General features: G+C 46.5%; 1 protein-coding gene across 1 annotated transcript in view; it reads right to left on the bottom strand.

The window, feature by feature from the left end:
* MDGA2 (MAM domain containing glycosylphosphatidylinositol anchor 2) overlaps window positions 1-22,811 on the bottom strand; it is a 225,200-nt gene that overhangs the window by 133,699 nt on the left and 68,690 nt on the right. The window contains exons 5-6 of the mRNA XM_054400689.1: window positions 20,496-20,692; window positions 13,462-13,594 (exon numbers count right to left, since the gene is read on the bottom strand). Of these exons, the coding sequence (XP_054256664.1) occupies window positions 13,462-13,594; window positions 20,496-20,692 (330 nt within the window). The remainder of the gene's footprint in view (window positions 1-13,461; window positions 13,595-20,495; window positions 20,693-22,811) is intronic.

The following is a 22,811-nucleotide window of genomic DNA, read 5'->3' as shown; positions in this document are numbered from 1 at the left end:
GGGCAGCCTGCTGCAGGGCTCCAGCACCCTTACACCAAAAAAGTTTCTCCTCATCTTCAGGTGGAACCTCCTGGGTTCCAGTTTGTGTTTGTTACCCCTTGTTCTGTCACTGGGCACCACTGACAAGGCTCTGGTCCCATCCTCTTGCCACCCACAGGTCCTTTAGCTTTTGCTGAGCATTAAGATCCCCTCTGGGGCTGCTCTTCTCCAGGCTCAACAGCCTCAGGTCACTCAGTCTTTCCCCTCACAGAGATGCTCCAGGCCTCTCATCATCTCAATGCAGTCAACATTGACCTCTTCTCCTTCCAGCCAGGGATGCAGAAGGTGGTAGTCAGCACTGATCTGATCATGTCACAAACATGAACCTGCATTGACTCCTCTATGTCAGCTTAGACCTAGATGTGGAAACCAATGGAGCTAAAACACAATTTAGTCACCTGATGGAAGACTTGTAATAATTTACTTGAGTTAATTACAGAATCATAGAGCAGTTTAGATTAGAAGAGACCTCCAAGATCATCAAGTTAACCCAGCACTGCCAGGTCACCACTAAATCTTGTCCCTCAGCACCACATCTACATGGCTTTGAAACCCCTCCAGGAATGGGGACTCTACCACTGCCTTGGGAAGCTTCTTCCAGGCTTTCACAAGCCTTTTGGGGAAGAAATTGTTCCTCATGTTCAACCTAAACCTCCCCTGGTGGCGCTTGAGGCCATTTTCTCAGTTTTTATAAACCCTCTTAGATGTTTGCACTTTCAGAAACATGAAATTTTGGCCTGATCTTCTCACAAACAAAAAGGATTTCTCTTATTTATTTTACTTCTAAACACTTCTGGGACTGAACACCACAGGGGGTGTAAATCCAAGCTGTGCAATTCATCACCAGACTATGGTTATTTTTTTTTTGACCAGCACAATTAAAAAATGGAGTAGGCATTTATAAAGATGACAAGATGATCCAAAGCAATTAGAATAGTTGATGATTATATCAAAATATTGTTGAAGGATTATTAAAACTCATGCTTCGGGGCATAAAATGTGTCTTGTTCTGCAATGGGAGGGCAGACTATCACAGAGCTGTCTACAGCAGTCTTCTTAGATGTCTCCTGCTGGCTCTTGTTAAGGACAGCCAGGAGATCTCATCCAAAAGGATAATGCCTATGTTTATACACCCCTTCTATTTCTAAAGCATCCAGCAGGATTGAAGCCCAGCAAGGAGACTCACCACACAGTCCCAGCAGCTCCAGCTTTGAGATTTGTTTAGATAGCAGGAAATAACAGAAATACAGTCAGAAGAATGTAGAGATAAAGTCTTCTCCAAAAGATCTAACTCTTATTCAAATGACAGTATTGTTTGGTATAACCTAGCCCAAAACTTGTCCTGGTGGATGCTGTGACTTCCCAGCTCAGTCCCTGCTCAGTGAGGCTGCTTCTAGGAGGAAGAAGCTGGTGGGGAGAGCTCCTGCCAAGGGCTGGGCTGCAGAAAGGCTCTGCCTGACATTTGCTCCTTTGCACACCAAGGGCACTGCTACAGCTTGTGGCCCACCAGTGCGGGGGGCAGGGAGGAGCAGCCAGGACAGATGAGCCTCAACTACCCAACAAGGGATTGCATCCCATGGATGGCATCTTCAGGAGCAAGCTGAGGGATCCCCAGGACCAAGCCTCTTCTTCCCTATCCAGATTGTGACGACCCTCCTCAGTGATGCCCAGCACCAGGACATGGGCCAAAAGGCACAAAGAGGAATCTAGGAGGTTCCATCTGATTAGGAGGAGAAACTTGTTTGGTGTGAGGGTGCTGGAGCCCTGGAGCAGGCTGCCCAGAGAGGTTGTGGAGTCTCCTTCTCTGAAGGGACTCCAAAGCTACCTGGACATTGTGACCCTGGGCAAGCTGCTGTGGGTGAGCCTACTTTAGCAGGGGGGTTGGACAAGATAATCTCCAGAAATTCATTTTAAACCTGACATGTTGGGATTTGAGGATTCTGTGGGTACCAAGAACAATTACAGAATGATAGAATCATTTTAAATGGAAAAAAAAAAAACCACCAAACCCCAAAACGTTAAGATCATCAAGTCTAACCAAGACACTTCACTGGCAGGAAGAAGGTAGCTACCACAGATGTAGCCTACAGAAAAAAAGTGATGTGTATAATATTTACACTGAGACCAATATTTGTGTTTAGGCTGAGTCTATGGAATGGAGAAAATGTCACAACTGGCTTTAGGGATTAGTGGAAATGCAGAAGAAAACTAATACTTTAATAGCAGTATCAAAGTAGAGGCAGAAAGTCATGTCCTTGACAACTTGCTCGGCTAGATGAAAAAAATGAAAGTATCTTAATTCCTCTGGGTTTGTGAATTATTTCATATGAAGAGCTGAAGGAATTGAAAGTAATTGAATTATAGTTTCATATATACATGTCTGTGAGTTTCTAGCCATCCATTTCACTTCCAGCCATGATTTCTTGCAGGAATACAATGCATGCCCTCCCAACTACACGTTATGAATAATCCCTTTCGAGTCAGAGCAGAAAGAAAGAGAATATTTGAGGTACCTGCTGGGCTGGGAGCATCATTTCTCTACTTATTTCATAGAATACTAGAATGGTGTGGGTTGGAAGGGACTTCAAAGATCATCTAGTTCCAGCCCCTGTGCCATGGGCAGAGGCATCTTCCATTAAACCAAGTTGCTCAAGGTTCATTTAGTTTAAACTAAAAGAGGGAGATTCACACTGGAGAGAAGGAAGAAATTTTTTGATGGTGGCCTATGTTTCCCAGAGACATGGGAGATGCCCCATCCCTGGAACCATTCCAGGTCAGATTGTCTGGGGCTCTGAGCAACCTCCTCTAGTTGCAGATGTCCCTACTGACTGCAGGGTGGATGGACTACATGACCTTTGAAGGTCCCTTCCAGCCCAAACTATTCTGTGCTTCCATGATGTACCAGCAGTCACTGATCCATTGGAATACCCTGCCATGTCAGAGATTAAAAAAATCTCCTGTTTTTTCAGTTTCCTCTGAGCTTACCAAGAAAATAAAGTGGTTTAAAAGTTGAATAAAGTAAAGATCATTTTGTCAAGAATGGGAAATGATGAGGTAGCAGGGGAGGCAGAGAGGGGAGTTACAGGGAAGAAATAAAGCAAAGATTGAGATCTGAAACTAGAGCATGGGAGATTTAGGTTGGACACTAGGACAAAGTTCTTTGCCATAATTGAGGGTGGGGGAACACTGGAACAGGTTGCCTGGGAAGGTAGTGGAAGCTCCATCCCTGGAGACATTCAGGGTCAGGCTTCACAGGGCTCTGAGCAAGCTCATCTAATCAGAGATGCCCCTGCTTACTGCAGGGAGGTTGGACTAGATGACCTCTAAAGGTTCCGTCCAATGCAGTGCACTCTATGTTTCCATGATCATATTTGACAAGGTCCATCGTCAGCTGGACTTTGTCTTTATTTGTTCACATCCATGTGGCTTGTAGTGATAGGATGGGAGGGAAAGGTTGAAGCTGAAAGAGGGGAGGTTGAGACTGGAGATCAGCAAGAAATTCTGTAGAGTGACAGTGGTAAGACACTGAAACAGATTGACTGGGGAGGATGTGGATGCCCCCTCCTAGGAGGTGTTCAAGGTCAGGGTGGATGGGACCTTGAGCAAGCTGGTCTAGTGGAGGGAGTCCCAGCACATGACAGTGGGGATGGAACTAGATGATGTTGAAGGTCCCTTCCAACCCAAACCATTCTATGATCCTAAGATTCCACGATTCCATGAAACTGGCTTGGAGCACCAACTCAACAGCTTGATTTTTTTTTTCCCTCCTCCAACACTTTTTTTCCCCTGAATTCCTCTATTTTTCAGCCAATGAGGGCTGCAGGCAGCTTTGGTGACTCATATCTTTATTCCTGCTTTGCCTGGCTGCTTTTCATCCAGCAGCAGCAGCAGCAGCAGCACTTTGATGACTCGCGCTTTGCTCGTGCTGCCGTTCACGCACAGATGTGGCATTGAGAGCTCCAGCAGAGAGGAAGGGAGGAGGAGACGTTTGCTATTCAGAGCACTTCCTCACTGGTTATGCTCTGGAGATGACTACAATAGCTCACAGCTCCCACACTGTAGGAACCATTCATTCTGTGGACATTTTATCAGGAGGAGTCTGAAGGGAAGACAGGAGCCTCCCTTTAGCAGCAGAGAGGTGTTAGATCAGCTTAACCCAATCATGGAAGCTGACCTTTCACCACTATATTTAGGTGCAGGTTTGTAGATGTAGGTTTGAATTAATTTCAGAAAATTTCGACCACTGTTAAGGGTCAGGGCTGAGCTGGCCACCAGTGGAGTGCCAGAGGATCTCCATGAAGCCTCACAAAAGGGAAAAGATAGGGAAGAAGTGAGAGACACTGATTGGGTAGGAAAGAAACTCAACCAGCTGAGATAGAAAGAAGAACAATTCCATGGAATAGAGACACAGAGACACAAACCAAGAGGCAACCCAAGCACTGATGGAAATGACAGCACCATTTGCACCACTGATGCTGGTGGCAGACACTAGGCAAGACCCAGACTGGGTTCAGGAGCAGATGGGAACCAGATTCAGGAGCTGGATTCTGGAACCGGATTCAGGAGCACAGGGATCAGGATGGAAGGCAGAAGGGACAGAGTCCTCCTGGGACAACAGCCAGAGAAGAAGAGGCTTGGCTCTGGGGATCCCTCAGCTTGCTCCTGAAGATGCCATCCAAGGGATGCAACCCCTTGTTGGGCAGATGAGGATCACCTGTCCTGGCCACTCCTCCCCACAGGTGCCACCTCTGCCTTCCTGCTCCTCAAGGTGGGGCATAAGCTGTGGCAGTGCCCTCGGTGTGCAGAGGAGCAAGTCTCAGGCAGAGCCTTTCTGCAGCTCAGCCCTTGTCAGAACTCTCCCATCAGCTTCTCCCTGCTAGAAGCAGCCCCTGGCTGTGCAAAGCTGCCCTGACCTTCAGAAAGTGACTCACTGAGCAGAGACTGAGCTGGGAACTCACAGCACTGACCAGAATCAGTTCTCTTCCAGCTCAAACCAGTGCAACCACCCCAAAGTCAGTCAAAACCCCCTGCACTCTGATTTTCACCTGTTCTCTATGTCACAGTGGTCCTGTTGGTCTCCTACTGATCTCAATATCATGTTTTAATGGTCACCTGAACTAAGTAACCTGAACAAGCCACTAATATACAGACTAACACACATTTTCAGAGTAATCTGTACAAGAAAAAAATGCTCTATAGATCAAGACAGAATATTTAGTTCCTCTTACTCCACTATATTAGAAGAAATTTAGAAGAAGGTCAGATCTTCTATGGGTTTCTGGGTAAAGATTCCTTTCTCTGGCACTTTGAAAGAGCGAAGACTCTTAAAAGCATCCATTCAGGTTATTATTAGATCTGGGCATTCAGAAGCACGATCCAGAGTTATCTGTAGCTCAAGTGACTTTTCCCAGCTCTGAAGATGAAATGGTGGCTCACATGCAAACTGGTGACAGCTTTTAATATCATCTGTCAATAATTCAGAGTTGACACAGAGTAGAATCGTGCTTGGAACAGCACCATCCCTGCATTTCTAAAGGAGGCTGCATTTGTTCCTGCTAAGCATCCTCCAAAAGAAGCCCCTCCTGACCAATGTATGGACAAGGCTAAGGCAGGGTGATAGGTCCTCAGGACCTTCCTCAGTTCTTACATGCTAGGGAGAGAAGATGATACTGAATTCAAACAAGAGCTTCCACAACACTCTTGCATTTGAATGTCCTTGCTTTTCCTCACAGCATTGCAGAGTGACCTCCATCAGAACGGATCTCTGGAGGCCTCTGGTCAGAACCCTGCTTGAAGCACTTCTGATTAGATATTGGTTGCTCAGACCTCAGTGTCTTCGCCAAAGCAAGCAAACCCAGCTCCTTCAGCTTCCTCTCATGTGTCACCTGCTCTAGCTCCAGAGCATCACTGTGGTCTCCATTGGTTTTGCTCCAATCTATCCATGCCTTCCTTGCTCTAGGAAGCCCCAAACTCGACAGAGGAGTCTGACGGTGTCCACAGGGGCAGAGCAGAGGGGAAGGATCACTTCCCTAGATCTGCTGGCTGCAGCCCTGCGTGCTGTTGGCCTTTTTGGCATGGGCACACTGCTGGCTCATCTTCAGCTTGTCTGTAGGACAACTCTGCTCCCTTTATGCAAAGCTGATTTCTAGCCAGTTGCCCCCAAAACGCTGTGGTAGATGGGTTGGTTGTTCCCCTCCAGGGACAGGATGTGGGGTTTTTACAGCCTGTCAAGACCCTGTATTAACCCCCACTCTCAGTTTGGTATCTCAGAAGATTTAATTTGGGGTACAGCATGGACATACTGAGCCAGCAATCTGCTATTCTTGCCAAGAAGGCCAATAGTCTCCTGGGGCACATGGAGAAGAATGTGGCCAGCTGGTCAAGGGAGATTCCCTCCCTTCTACTGTGCCCTACTGAAGACACATCTGGATTCCTGGGTCCAGTTCTGGGTTCCCCAGTTCAAGACAGACAAGAAACTACTGGAGAGAGCCCAGGGCAGGCTACAAAGATGCTGAGGGGCTTGGAGCATCTCTGTGAGGAGGAAAGGCTGCGAGACCTGGGGCTGTTGAGCCTGGAGAAGAGCACCCTGAAGGGATCTTCTCAGTGCTCCACAAAAGCTAAAGGACCTGTGGGGGGCAAGAGAATGAGGCCAGTCTCTTGTCAGTGGTGACCAGAGACAGGACAAGGGGCAGTGGGAGCAAACTGGAACCCAGGAGATTGCATCTGAAGATGAGGAGGAAGTTCTTTGACGCGAGGGTACTGGAGCCCTGGAGCAGGCTGCGCAGAGAGGAGCTCTCCTATGGAGAGCTTCCAAACACAGCTGGCCATTGTGATCCTGAGCAAGTTGGTGTGGGTGACCCTGCTTTAGCCAGAGGGTTGAACTGAATGATCTCCAGAGGTTCCTTCAAACCCCCACCATGCTGGGATGCTGTGACTTAAGCACACAGACTAAGACAAGCATCAGGGCACCTGCTTTTTGTCAGAACAACTCCTTGACTTTGTTGCAGAGCAGCTGCACTTGGCTTTACAACTCCTGCTTGCATTAACTCACCCAAATTAACATCTACGTGCTGATTTTAGAGGGACACAGCCTGCTAAAAACAAATGAGTCCTGTAAAAATGAGTCCCTTTGCTGTTTCTTCCTCACATCTTGACTTCTATTTCTGTTCCTGCCACTCACCAGCAATCTGCCAGCAGGTGAGTCACTTCACAGGGCTTCTGCTTCCCTGCAAACTCCTCATCTATTTAGATCATCAATTTGCAGTGTAATAGTCCTCTTTAGATACAAAGTGAGTCTGTGCTCAACAAGCATCTCCACCTGCTGCTCTACAATATTACTGCTAATTGTCATCTTGGACTTTGGCATATGGATGGTCACATGCTCCTGAGATGATTTCAGGTTCTCATTACAACATCCACTTTGGGGTTTTCACAAGGAGCTGCTGGAGAGAGTCCAGCAGAGGCTCCAAAGATGCTGAGGGGCCTGGAAAACCTCTTTTACTGTAAGGGTCACAGAGCACTGGAACAGACTCCCCAGAGAGGCTGTGGAGTCTCCTCTGGAGACTTTCAAGACCTGTCTGGATGCATTCCTGTGCAACCTATGCTAGATTCTATGGTCCTGCTCTTGCAAGGGGGTTGGACACCTGATCTCCACAGGTCCCTTCCAGCCCCTAACATCTTGTGATCCTGTGACCTAGGGGGTACAAGAAGATGGGGCCAGATTCTTGTCAGTGGTGCCCAGTGGCAGGACAAGGGGCAACAGGCAAAATCTTGAACCCATGAGGTTCCACCTGAAGATGAGAATCTTGTTTGGTGTGAGGGTGCTGGAGCCCTGGAGCAGGCTGCCAGAGAGGTTGTAGAGTATCCTCTTTTGGAGACATTGCAGACCCAGCTGGACATTGTGACCCTGGGCAACCTGCTATGGGTGCCCCTGCTTTAGCAGGGGGCTGGACTGGATGGTCTCCAGAGGCCCCTTCCAACCACCACCTTGGCTGTTTTTTTAATTGGTGTGCACTGGACCAAAGAAATCCATGTGTCTGTCAAGTGATGCCAACTCCATCCAACTCCTGCAGAACATCCAGGCACATGATGCTGTGTGGAAGGCTTCAGACTCACAACAAGCAGATGTAATTAACACACTGCTATTGAATGAAGGAGATGTCCTTGAACCTAATTATTCCTATATCTAACACTTCAAACCTGTATCCTGTCCAAAGTGTAGTGATGAAGATCTGTTCACCTGATGGCATAAGCTTAATTATCTCTCAATTATTCAAGCAGAAGCATGTAGAAACTTTCCTTTGCATTGGTTTTGTCCCAGTAATTGATTGTTACTCCAGTGATGCTACAACATGCAATCAAATAATAAGCAAGACAGAGTGAGCCCAGACAGCAAAAAGGTCACAGGGACAAGCTGGAGGGTGGCACTGAACAGAAACCTGAACTACTCACCCAAAGACATGTCTGGTGCTCCTCAAATTAGCCTCTCAACTCAAGTGTGTGCACAGGAATACAGATGGATGAAAGACCCTGCAGCATAAACAGTGGCAGCAGAGCACCTGGATCTGCAATTCTCTCCTTGAAACAAATGTCTGCGTTCATCCCCAAGTCACCTGAAGCTGCTGGTGAGGGGAGGTGAGGAGACTTGAGAGAGAGAAAGAGATAAAAACAACTGCTCATGTCCCTCTGTCACAATATTTTCTATAATATGAGAAGATAATAAAGCAGAAGTGACTTGAGGCCACATCTGGAGAACTGGATCCAGTTCTGGGCTCCCCAGTTGAAGAGAGACAGGAAAATACTGAAGAGAGTCCACTGGAGGCTACAAAGATGCTGAGAGGCCTGGAGCATCTCTGTGAGGGTGCTGGAGTCTTGGAGCAGGCTGCCCAGAGAGGTTGTGGAGTCTCCTTCTCTGGAGAGATTCCAAATCTACCTGGACATTGAGATCCTGGGAAACCTGCTCTGAGTGCCCCTGCTTTAGAAGAAGGGGAGAACTAGATGACCTTTAGAGATCACTTCCAATCTCCACCATGCTGGCATTATGTGTGGCCCTCATCTGCAAGAGGCTCAGCGGCCCCGATGCAGAAAGTAGTCAAGATAGGAGCAGACCACCATAAGAGCAGTCAGGATTTCCAGGCACACTAACAGTTACATGAAGGGTTTTTTTTTTTCCACATCTGCTGAACAACCTTCCCCAAGCACAATCTGCCAACCCTCACTCCATGTGGCCAGTGCTGGTCACAGAGCGTGGAAGCCATGCTGCTCAGCAGCGTGCAGTGGCAGCCAGGGAGTGCCAGTGGGGAGCCAAGGTGCTCCCTGCAGCACAGCACCTTCCCAGCCACTGTGTGCTCACCATATCAATCAACAGAGGTGAGTGGCAAGCCACCACACACAGATGCTCCACAAAGACTTGCAAACCTCAGCTGAAGGTTGGGACAGAGCTGGCACCTGTAGGGAGGAGCAGCCAGGAGAGGTGACCCTGAACTACCCAACAAGGGATTGCATCCCTTGGATGGCACCTTCAGGAGAAAGCTAAGGGATCCCCAGGACCAAGCCTCTTCATCTCTGCCTGTTGTCCCAGGAGGACTCTGTCCCTTCTGCCTTCCATCCTGATTCCTCTGTCACAGAATCCAGCTCCTGAATCTGGTTCCTATCTGCTTCTGAGTCCAGTTTGGGTCTTAAACAGTGCCTGCACCCAGCACCAGTGGTGCCAATGGTGCCATCATTGCTATTAGGATTTCAGTGGGCTCTTGGTTTGTGTCTTTTTGTCTCCATTCCATGGGATTGTTCTTCTTTCCATCCCAGAAGGCTAAGTTTCCTTCCTGCCCCATCAGCATCTCTCCCTTCTTTCCTTTCTCTTCCCTTTGGAAAAGCAGAGGGTTTTCCAAACCAACCCTGACCCTTGAGAACACCCTTCTCCCAAAATGAAGACATGGGTAAGGTGGGAATACCTCATTCTTGCCAAATTAGATCTTGATCACCTGTCCTCATTTCAGAATAGCTAATGATCTTCCATCATTACTCTGATATACAGAATCCCCTGTTGTAGAGGAGGTCCAACAGGGACGGAGGCTGTTCTGTCTCCCCCAGCAAAATTACCACCTCAACACAAAGGCAAGTGGCAGCAACTCTCATACTGTTATCATGGATGAGGATAGATGAAGGAAAGTTTCTCCCAGCTACCAGCTGCACCTCCACATGGCAGACAGGCTTCCCTTGTTCTTCTTGTATGAAATCATAGAATGGCTTGATTGGGAGGAACCTTAAAGATCACCTAGATTCAAACCTCTTGACGTTGGCAGGGACACCTCCCACTAGCCCAGGTTGCTCAAAGCCTCTTCCAGCCTGGACTTAAATACTTGTAGGGATGAGAAGTCCACAAGTTCTCTGGACAATCTGTTCCAGTGTCTCACCACCCTCATAATGAAGAACTTCTTCCTAATATTCCAATCTAAATCTCCCCCACTCAAATTTCAAATCATTCCCCCTTCTCCTGTCACCACAGGCTCTTATAAAAGTCCCTCTCCATCTTTCCTTGTAGCCCCCTTCAGGTACTGGAAGGCTGCTCTAAGGGCTCCCTGGAGCCTTCTCTTCTCCAGGCTGATCAGCCCCTGCTCTCTCAGTCTGCACTCACATGAGAGGTGCTCCAGCCCCCTGATCATCTTTGTGGCCCTCCTCTGAACCCTCTCCAATAGATTTGTGTAATCACAGCAATCAACAATGACAAACCTCACATTATGATCTTTTTTTTCCATTGCAAAATTAATTAAAGAGAGTAAATTAAGGGGTTTCCAAATTTTTTTTTGCCAGGACAAGGGGTAATAGGCACAAACTTGAGTATAAGAAGTTCCATCTGAACATGAGATGGAACTTCTTTAATTTGCACACCAAGGGCACTGCCACAGCTTGCAGCCCACCCACGGAGGGGCAGGAAGACAGAGGTGGAACCTGCAGGGAGGAGCAGCCAGGACAGATGAGCCTCAACTGCCCAACAAGGGATTGCATCCCATGGATGGCATCTTCAGGAGCAAGCTGAGGGATCCACAGGGCCAAGCCTCTTCTTCCCTGTCCAGATTGTCACGACTCTCCTCAGGGATGCTCAGCACCAGGATATGGGCTAAAAGGCACAAAGAGGAATCCAGGAGGTTCCATCTGAACAGGAGGAGAAACTTGTTTGGTGTGAGGGTGCTGGAGCCCTGGAGCAGGCTGCCTGGAGACGTTGTGAGCCACCTGGACATTGTGATCCTGGGCAGCCTACTGTGGGTGCCCCTGCTTTAGCTGGGGGGTTGGACAGGATGATCTCAAGAAGTCCCTCCAACTCCTAACATTCTCTGATACTTTTGGAGCTGACTGCAGTCCCCTACTGCCAGTGACAGCTTTAAAGCTGAGCCCTGAATTTACTTTGCAGTGGGCTGTGTACACTCATTGTAGGTACCAGGGGTTTTTAAAGTCCCTGCTGTCACATCAGAAATTCAGAAATTGCTGGAGGCAACTCCTTGGAATAAAGCCACCAGGACAGAAATAATGTGAAATATGCAAGTGCAAATACAATTCATAGTTCTTCTTGGGCACTCTCAGCATTTTAATGCCTCCACTGCCTTTTTTTTTCCTTTCTTTTTTTCTGCTTGCTACCTGTTTTCAGCACCTTGAGGCAGAGGTTATTAAGGCAGAACTCAAACTAATCTAACCTGAAGTCTTCAAGTGATACTACATTTCCTGCAGAATTGCTCTCCAGAAAACACTTTTCTGAAATTCCTAATTATGTCATACTCTAAACTGAGAATTTTTACTCTTTGGCACCTGGTTTACAAATTACTTTGGACAGATACTGGACACAGAACCTTTAGGAGAAGCCTCTCACTCCATGAATAACATTGAGGTTATTGAGCACATCCAGAGCAGAGTAACAAAGCTGGTGAAGGGTCTGGAGAACTGGTTTGGAGAGGAGCAGCTGCAGGAACTGGGATTGTTCAGCCTGCAGAATAGGAGGCTGAGGGGAGACCTTCTGGCTCCCTACAACTCCCTGAAAGGAGGCTGGAGTGAAGAAGGAGTTGGTCTCTTTTCCCAGTAACAAGCAATAGGACCAGGGGAGGATTAAGCTGGACACGAGGAAGAATTTCTTCCCCAAAGGGGTCATCAGGCATTGGAACAGGATGCTCAGGGAAGTGGTAGAGACCCCATCCCTAGAGGTGTTTAAAAGACATTTAGATGAGGAGCTTACAGACATGGTCTAACAGTTGTGTACAGGGAGATGTTCAGTTATGATTGGACTCAATGATCACAGAATCATAGAATAGTAGGGGTTGGAAGGGACCTCTGGAGATCATCCAGTCCAATCTCCCTGCTCAAGCAGGGTCATCCTCTGTAGTTTGCCCAGGATCACAATGTCCAGGTGAGTCTAGAATCTCTCCAGAGAGGGAGACCCCTCAATCTCCCTCAGAAGCCTGCTCCAGGACTCCAGCACTCTCACAGCAAAGAAGTTTCTCCTCAAGTTAAAACTCCTGTGCCCTAGTTTTTACCCATTGTCTCTTGTCCTTTCCCTGGGCACCGATGAAAAGAGCCAAGCTCCATCCTCATGATAATTACCTATTTCTATTTATTTATAAGATGCTATCTCATTTTTCTCTTTTCCAGGCTAAAGAGACCCAGGTCTCTCAGCCTCTTCCTGTAAGAAAAGAGTTCCTTCAGTTCCTTCATCATCCTTGCAGCCCCCAGTTCCTTCATCATCCTTATAGCCCTGTGATCCTAAGTCTTTTCCAACCCTTCCTCAGGATTATAAAATCTGCAGTTTCCATCCTTCCCAACCAGCATTCCCAACTACACTTCTTGAGATCAACCACTGGTGTGAGGATTTGGATACACACAGCAGTGATAAGCCCCAAAGAGGAGGAGATACACAACCCACTGCTTGGACCAGGTGCCCAAGGCTCCATCCAGCCTGGCTCTGAACACTTCCTGTGACAAGGCATTCACAACTTCTCTGGGCAATCTGTTTCAGTGCCTCACCAGCTTTGTGGTGAAGAACTTCTTCCTAATATCTAACCCAAATCTACCCTCTTCCATACCATCTTTGTAACAATTTTCCTCTCAGACACTGGAGGAAAATCTCAGTCATAAAAATCATAGAATAATAGTGTCATAGAATGGTTTGGGTTGGAAGAGACCTCAAAGATCATCTAGTCATAACCCCCCAGCCATGGAAAGGGACAGAGAAGTATAGAATCAACATTATTCTTCAGATACTAACTTAGGAAAAAAAAAACAGACCAGAAAACATCTTCAGTTGGCTTCTCCACCTCGCTCCTGGGTACCTCCACCCTCTCGTTAGCCACACAGGGTCAGGTAGGCTTTAAGCAGGAGATCACCAATGAAAGATAAGAGATGAGGAGGACATCAAGTGTCAGGTGGCTGCTGGAGACTCACCTGTTTTGTTCGAGAGTCGGAAGGACACCATCTTATCAGGGATGCTGCAGACATTCCTCACCGAGGCGATGCAGCTGTAATTAGCATAGTCCTGAGGTCGGAGGTTCTTCAGCTTCAGGATCTTGGTTTCTCCCTGTGTGTGCAAGACAGAACGTTAGGAAGGGACTGAGGGAAACACCAAAATTGACTTTTAGGAGGCAGGAAGAATATGTAGAGAGTTTCATCAGGAGCAGCTGAAGTAACTGTGGTTGCAGAAGCCTGGAGAAAAGGAGGCTGAGGGGAGACCTCATTGCTCTCTACAACTCTCTGAGAGGAGATTGGAACCAGGGTGGAGCTGCTCTCTTCTCCCAAGGGAGAAGTGATAGAGCAAGAGGAAATGGCCTTGAATTGCACCAGGGGAGGTTTAGATTGGACATGAGAAACAAATTCTTCTCCAAAAGGGTTGTCAAGCCATGCCCCAGGCTGCTGGAGTCCCCATCAAAGCAACGTAGATGTGGTTTTGAGGGACATGGTTTAGTGGTGACCTGGCAGGGCTGGGTTAATGGGTGGGCTTGATCTTAAAGGTCTTTTTGAGTCAAACCAATCCTTTGATTCTAAATAGAGGCAGATGTTGAAGTGGTCAAGAAAACACATTTAATATTAAAGGCAATAAGAAAAGAGAGCACAGAGTGGGAAATTGGTTGGACAGTCTTGAAGTTATTCTTTGGGATAATAAATCTTAAGGTAAAGTTTATGTGCTGAAAAATAAAAACAAAACCAAAAGGTACAAAAATGCTGCTCCTTTCCTTTCAAAATGGGCTGCTGCTGAATTGGGTTTAAAGCCAGCAGTAGAAATAATGGAGCACGGACCTGAATGGGATATGGAATGAAGGAGTTCCTTCAGCCACAATCAAAACTGGAAAAGTAGAGATTTCCCCTGCAAAACTGGAAAACAGGACATTTCTACTACAGCATGATATGAAATAGGCACCACAGAACCAGAAACTCAGAAGAAAGCAGCAAGTTTCTGAGATACATATTTTAAATCTTACAGTATATTACCAGACGTCCTGTCCCTGGAACCACTGCAAGTCAGGTTGTCTGGGGCTCTGAGCAACCTGCTCTAGTTGCAGATGTCCCTGCTGACTGCAGGGGGGTTAGGCTAGATGATGGTTAAAGGTCCCTTCCAATCGGAGGATCAGGGATAGTGTGGCCAGCAGGACTGGGGAAGTGATTGTGCCCCTGTACTTGGCACTGGTGAGGTTGCACCTCAAATACTGTGTTCAGTTTTGGGCCCCCTCACTCCAAGAAGATCATTGAGGGGCTGGGGCATGTCTAGAGAAGGGAACAAAGCTGGTGAAGGGTCTGGAGAACAGGTCTGGTGAGGAGCAGCTGAGGGAACTGGGGTTGTTCAATCTGGAAAAGAGGAGGCTGTGGGGAGACCTCATTCCTCTCCACAACTCCCTGAAAGGAAGCTTGAGTAAAGTGAGAGTTGGTCTCTTCTTCCTGGGAACAAGTGACAGGATGAGAGGAAATGGTCTCAATGGGTTAGGGATGAGAGGAAATGGCCTCAATGGGTTAGAAGGGACCTCAAAGGTCATCTATTTTCAACTCTCCTGACAGGGACAGAGATATCTCCCACTAGATCTGGTTGCTCAACATCCCACCCAAGATAATACCTGAAAAAGAGGGGGTAAATGCCCCATCCCTAAGAGGTGGTAAATAGTCCAGCAGAGAGGTGGAAGATACCCCATCCCTAAGACATGGTAGATGCTCCAGTAGAGAGATGGTAGCTGCCCCATCCTTGGAAACACTGGAAGCCAGGATTTGTCTGGACTAGAGCTTAGTAGGATCACATCTACCAAAGTCGTTGAGTTCTAGAGACACAGACCAGCTGCATCCTATTCATTCATTCCTTAGCTCTGGACTCCAAGCTGAACTTGTGGGCTGAACTCACAATGGTTTTTTGGATCATGTCCCCAGCTTGCAGAGATGGAGAAAAATGTATGTATTTTCTTCACTGGGTTGGATAATTAGCCTAATCATGTCTAATTGCATAATTATTGTAAATACAGCAAATTTAATCTTGTACTCCGGCTGCACAATCACAATACGTGATGAGGACGATGCAGGCTCTTAGAACAAAAAAAATCTGTTTCAAGATGGGTTTGGAACACTTCAGGATTTAAAACACTCCTCCAAGATAAGAACCAGAATCTTTGTTCATTTCTTTTTTCCCCCGTGGCAGCTAAAATAAGTTATCAGTGTTCTCTGAGTCATCAAAAGAAGAAAAAAAAAATCATAGAATTGTTTTGGTTGGAAAAGACCTCTAGGATTATCAAGTTCTACCATCACCACTATGGCCATTAAACCATGTCCAAAGTGCCATGGCCACATGTTTCTTGAATACCTCCCAGGATGGTGACTCTACCATGTCCCTGAGCAGCCTGTTCCAATGCCTGACCACTTTAGCAGCAAAGACATCATTCCTAGTATCCAACCTGAACTCCCCTGGCACAGTTTCAGGATGTTTCCTTTCATTCTATCACCTGATCCTAGGGAGAACAGACTGCCCCCATCCCACTCTAACAGCACTGGGAGTTGTAGAAAGTTCTTCCCTCAGTCTCTTCTTCTCCAGGATAAACAACTGCAGTTCCCTCAGCTTCTCCTGATCAGACTTGTTTTCCAGACCCTTTGTTGCCCTTCTCTAGACCTGATCCAGCACCTTAATGTCCTTCTTGGAGTGAGGGTCCTGGAACTGAACCCAGCATGTGAAGTGTGCCCTCACCAGTGCTCAGCAAAGGGGGACAATCACTGCCCTGGTTCTGCTGTCCCCAGTGTTACTGCTCCAGGCTAGGATGCTGTTGGCCTTGCTGGCCACGTGGGCACACACTGACTCATCTTCACCTGCTGTTAACCGGCACCCCCAGATAGTTTTCAGCCCAGTAACTTTCCAGACACTCTGCCCGATGCCTGAAGTGTTTATAGGGTTGTTGTGACCCAAGTGCAGGACCCAGCACCTGGCTTTGTTGAACCTCATCCCATTGGCCTCAGCTCATGCAATTTAGTGTCATCTGTGTCAGTTTAAAGAATTCCTTTATGTCCAGTTTCCAGGTGCCTTCTACGTTTTCATAAGACAACAGTGGGAAAAAATTGGACTTTTTGGGGTACAACTATTTAGAAAATTTAATTAATAGAATGGCTAGAGTTTGGAGGAACCTCAAAGATCATCTAGATTCAACCCTCCTGCCATGGGCAGGACATCTCCCAATAGAACAGGTTGCTCAAAACCATCCAGCGTGGTCCTAAGCAGTTCCACAGAGGATGCATTCACAACTCTTCCAGCCAATTGTCTTACTACTACTTTTCCTTTACATTTAATTTGATTTTCAGGCTGATAATCCACCTGCACACATTCATTGATTGGGATTTTAAGATCATCTAGTTACAATCCCCTTACCACAAGCAGGGACACTTTCCACTAAACCAGGATGCTCAAGGCCTTATCCAACTTGGCTTTGGATGCCTCCAGCAAAGGGGCATCCACAACCTCCCTGGACAACCTGTTCAACTTTATCACAATCACTGCAAAGAATTTCTCCCTAATCTCCAAGACTAAATCAACCCTCCTCAAGCTTTAAAGACATCCCTCCAAAAAATGCCACCTCACATTGGTATCTCTTTATGCTCAAACCCCCTCTGTCCCTCTTCTCATCAGCTCTTACTGTTTGCTAAAATATCAGATGATGAAGGAATTAGGCAGAGATATCCAGGAGACATTCATGGCTCTGGACCCTTTAATTACATCTTTTCCTCTTAAAACTATATATCAGATCTTATAGGAACACTGACAAGATACACTAATTCAACATGACCTCCAATAAATGTAACAAGGTGATGGATAGGTTTGGGACTATCAACATGACAAGCTGATCTAGGCATTCATTCAGGCAAGACAGAGATTCTAGGAAGAATGCTCCTAGTAACCCCAAAATAGGTTTCTTTGAAAATAAACATTGCCTCTGATTTCATGTGATACACATTTGCTGATGATACCAAGCTGGGAGGAGTGGCTGACACCCCATCAGGCTGTGCTGCCATTCAGTGAGAGCTGGCCAGGCTGGAGAACTGGGTGAGGGGAACCTCATGAAGTTCAACAAGGGCAAGTGCAGAGTCCTGCACCTGGGGAGGAATAACCCCCAGCACCAGTACAGGTGAGGGGTGACCTGCTGGGAAGCAGCACCAAGAAGAAGGAGTTGGGATTGCTGGGGGATAACAAGTTGCCCAGGAGCCAGCAATGTGTATTCATAGCTGAGAAGGCTAGTGGTCTCCTGGGGTGCATCAAAAAGAGCATGGCCAGCAGGCTGAGGGAGTTTCTCCTAACCTGGGAGGCTAGGGAGGCCACATGTGGAGTCCTGGGTCCAGTTCTGGGCTCTCCATCTTAAGAGACACAGGGAACTGCTGGAGAGAGACCATGGATCCCTGGAGCAGGCTGCCCAGAGAAATTGTGGAGTCTCCTTCTTTGGAGAGATTCTAAACCTGCCTGGCCATTGTGATCCTGGGCAACCTGCTGTATTTGATGATCTCTGGCTGTCCCTTCCAATCCCACCATGCTGGGATTCTGGGACACAGGTTATTACATGTGCTCTGATTAGATGACAGGAAAGATAATCATCAGCATTTCCATATTGAAAGATTAACTCTGAAAGTCCCATGTCAGGGGAGCCTCTCACTTTTTACCCAAAACATTACAACCCTGCAGATTAGACATGGAAAGGAGCCACAAATGTACTAAACTGGGTCCATAATTGTTACATTCAAAGTAATCTCATCACATTTAGGAGACCAACAACTTGACTGTTTAATCTAATTCTCATCTCTGCAAAGTTCCAGGCAACATGTTTCTCAGGGAAGGACCAAGCTGCTGTAGCAATATAAAACTGTCAAGTCCAATAAAAAGAAAAAATAAGAAGGTGCTCTCAAACTATTAACTGGACAATATTTATGAAAGTTGCAGGTTGTTTTCTGCTATGAAGACCAAATTACCCTGCAGTTTTCAACTCTGGTATTACTTGAGACATTCCAAACCATTTTTTTTCATTGAATCACAGAATTTTTTCACTTCACAAAGACCTCAAAAATCCTTGAGTCAACAAAACACCACCATGGCCATTAAACCATGTCCCAAGATGCCATGTCCACAGGTTTCTTGAACATCTCCAGGGAAGGTGACTCCACGACCTCCTTGGGCAGCCTGACCACTCTTGCAGCAAAGAATTGTTTCCTAATATCCAACCTAAACCTCTCCTGGCACAATTTCAGGCCATGTCCTCTCATTCTGTCACTGACAATAGTGAGAAGAGACCAACCTCCTTTCAGGGACTTGTACAGAGCAATGAGCTCTCCCCTCAGCCTCCTCTTCTCCAGGCTAAACAACTGCAGTTCCCTCAGCTGCTCCTCACCAGTCCTGTTCTCCAGACCCTTCACCAGCTTTAATGCCCTTATCTGGACCTGCTGTCACCCCTCAACGTCCTTGGAGTGAAGAGCAAAAAACTTCTTTTTTTGACAAACTCCATCACACACTTTTTTTCAGTTACGTTTCTTTGCTGAAAGAGCAGTCAGGCATTGGAACAGGCTGCCCAGGGGGGTGGTGGAGTCACAGTACCTGGAGGTGTTCAAGAAACTTTGGGCCATGGTTTAATGGCCATGATGGTGTTGGGTTGACGGTTCGACTTGATGATCTCAGAGGTCTTTTTCAACCCCCAAAATTCGGATTTTATTTCCAGACTGTGCAAATGTGCTAACGGCAAATTAGATCTGATTCAGTCTGACAGAACCTTTTGATGGCTCAGTCTGAGCTAGAGCTCCATTTGTGCCACCTCATCTTTTAAGCGTGTCATTCTCCAACAAAAATTGCTATTCAAAGAAGTGAAAAACAGAATAAAAGGGGGGAAAAAATCCAACCTAAACCTAACAGAGGGAGTTGCCATAGAGTTTAGCCTCTTTGAAATGCTTTTCAGACTGGAACATCTTTGCAGAATCATTTTGCATTGTAGTGGAAAAGATTAGGGAATAGCACAGAAATCAGAGGTTTGGCCTTGCAGAGCCCCAGCAGAGACTTCAAAGAGGCTCATGCAGACAGCACTCAATGAGCATCTTCCCATAGCTTCCTAGTCCATAATTTTACAAAAAAAAAAAAAAAAAAAAAAAAAAAAAAAAGGAATACTAGGAAGTGATATAGTACCATATGAGTGGATTTGTTTTGGAGGTGTAGTTATCTGGAGGGTATCAAATGATGGAATTGTTTAGGTTGGAAAACACCTTTAAGATCATTGAGTCCAGCTGTAAACTCAGCACTCCAAGCTACCACTAAACTGTGTCACTCAGCATCACATCTCCATGGTGCTGAAACTCCTCCAGACATGGGGACTCTGTCACTCCAATGGGCAGGCCTTGATAACCCTTTTGGGGTAGAATAGAATCATAAAATTGTTTTGGTTGGAAAAGACCTCTAAGATCATTGAGTCCAACTGTCAACCCAACACCACCATGGCCATTAAACCATGTCCCAAAGTTTCTTGAACACCTCCAGGGACGATGAATCCATCATCTCACTGGGCAGCCAGATCCAGTATCTGACCATACTTTCAGTGCATAAATTCTTCCTGATATCCAACCTAAACCTGCCCTGGTGCAACTTGAGGCCATTTCCTTTTCCCTATTGTTTGTTCTTTGGGAGAAGACACCAACCCCACCTGGTTCCAACCTCCTTTCAGGGAGTTGTAGAGAGCCAGAAGGTCTTCCCTCAGCCGCCTTTTCTCCAGGCTGAACAACCCATTTCCCTCAGCTGCTGCTCACAAGACTTTTGCTCACAAGACACTTCAGCAGCTTTATTGCCCTACTCTGGACCCACTCTAGTGCCTCAATGTCCCTCTTGGAATGAGTGGCCTGAAACTTGCCCAACTCACAAACCCGGCAGGCACACACAGGCAGATCCAGTCACAAGGAGGTGCAAGTTGATTAAGGAAATTATAACATCTAACCTTCATTCCTACCTGGGTAAAGAAGGGCTCGTAGATCTCCACTCCTTTATCAGACCCTTGCAGCAGTACCTCCTGGCCACGTCTCCAGCTGTACCGGACTGGTGGGTTGGAGTTGGCAACGCACCTGAGAAACACTGTCCTCTCATAGTAAAACTGCTCCTTGGCTTCCCCGATGCTCTGGTGCACTGTTACTACTGGGTCATCCAAATCTGGAAAGACAGAGAGAACAACCCAGGCATAGTCAGGCCTCAGCAGACTCCATGATGGAGTTTCTGAAATGGTTCATAGAGTCTTTCTGATGGGAAGAGTCTCTGTAATGAGAAGTCTCTACAGTGGGAAGGTCTTTACCATGGGAAAGGTCTCTAATATGGGAGGGTCTATATGATGAAAAGAGTCTCTATGATGGAAAGAGTGTCTACTATGGGAAGAATCTCTACAATAGAAAGAGTCTCTACAATGGGAAAAGTCTCTGCTATGAGAAGAGTCTCTACAAGGGGAGGAGTCACTGCAATGGGAAGATCTCTGCAATGGCAAGACTCTCTGCAATGCACATGCATCACCTTGCAGACAAGTCAACAGCAAGAGAGACTCAACACAGCTCCAAAAGCCCCATTTTTAGGATTTTTGCAGTAGAGTCTAGAGTGTGTTTTCCCCTGCACAACACCAGGCACAACTGGATCGTCGTTTACCACTCAGAATTTTGGCTATAACAATACACACAATACCATATCTGATAATGCCAATCACAGTTCTATTATGTTTCCACTAATACTTAATTTCCTTCTGTTTTTCATCTTGGCTCCTTGTTTCTTACATATGATTTTCATTTAAATATCTCTTAGACAAAATACTTTCTAAAGCTTTGGAAATAAATAGCCAGACTCATTTGCATCCTAATGGCAGGATCCACCAGCACATAGATCATGTGCATGCAGCTGTTTTCCTTTAAAGCAGCAATTTAATGGAGTAATTTAATGCACATTCCCCTTCTTTTAGCTCCATGCATTTACTGTCGAGCAGGTAAACTCATCACAGGCTTTAGAACATACTTCTCTTGATTAAAATACAGATATCAAATAATTACTGCAGCTATATCAGCTTAAAGAAAATTTCATCCCCACAACCAAATTCACTCAGCTTACATAGGGAGTATTTAACAATAGTCCTTGGAATGGGAGAACACTAACAATTTGGGCTCTAGTCCATCAGGAACAAGTAGATTCCTGGCAGCAGGATGTTACTATTGTTTATTATTCATAGAATGGTTTGGGTTGGAGAGGACCCAGCTCAAACCCCCTGCTACAGACAGGAACACCTTCCACTAGACCAGATTGCTCAAGGCCTCATCCAACCTGGCCTTGAGCACCTCCAGAGAGGAGGTATCCCTGACACCCGGGGCAACATGTTGAGAGCTTTCCCTACAAGAACAAATGGATTGAAGAAGGAAAAAGAAATTAACCTAGAAAAAAAGTAGGTTTTTTTACTAAGTACTTACTAAAAATCACTCATCCTTCCAAATCATGTGGGAGGCAACACTCTGGTGAGTTTCAGGGAGAGGTTACACTACCTTCAGAGCTGCAGAAGTTCATAGAATCATAGACTGGTTTGGGTTGGAAGGGACCTCTGAAGGCCATCTAGTCCAATCCCACTGCAGACAGCAGGGACATCTACAGCAAGTAGACTAGGTTGCTCAGAGCTGCCAATGATGACCTAAATAATCAACAAACTCCCATGCTGCTCCAGACCATATCTGCCCAAGATGTGTTACTGAGAGCTGGAGTCTATCAATGAAGAAACTATGACTGCAGAAAAGTAACCAACACTTGGTGATGCACTTTTACAGAGCAAATATTTGCTTTATTCTTCTGATGAGGTGAGAAATGGACCTGAGTCATAACCACTGAGTGAACTCTTCACACCAGCAAGTCCTAACAGCATAGAGAGGGTGGCACAGGCTGTGTCATAAAATCACAGACTGCTTTGGGTGGGAAAGGAGCTTCAAAGGACATTCAATCTGACCCCCTGCAGTGGACAGGGATATCTTCAACTAGAGCAGGTTGCTCAGAGCCCCAAACAACCTGACCTGAAAGGGTTCCAGGGATATGACATCTACCACCTCCAGGGGCAACCTAGTCCAGGGTCTCAGCAAGCACACTCAGTGTCAAACATTCCTTTCTTCTCTCCAATCTGAATCTCCCTTCAGGGTTTCAAACCCTTGTCCTGTATCAACAGTCCCTGCATCTTATCAAACCACTTAAGGTGAGGCAGAGGCAGGTGGGACCATCATTAGTAACTTTAATGGATGAGCATGTTTGAGAAGTCCAGATT

This window comes from Indicator indicator, chromosome 4, assembly GCF_027791375.1.
Source record: "Indicator indicator isolate 239-I01 chromosome 4, UM_Iind_1.1, whole genome shotgun sequence".
Lineage (NCBI taxonomy): Eukaryota > Metazoa > Chordata > Aves > Piciformes > Indicatoridae > Indicator > Indicator indicator.
The sequence above is the reverse complement of the archived record's forward strand: the minus strand, read 5'-3'. Positions and strand labels throughout refer to the sequence as shown.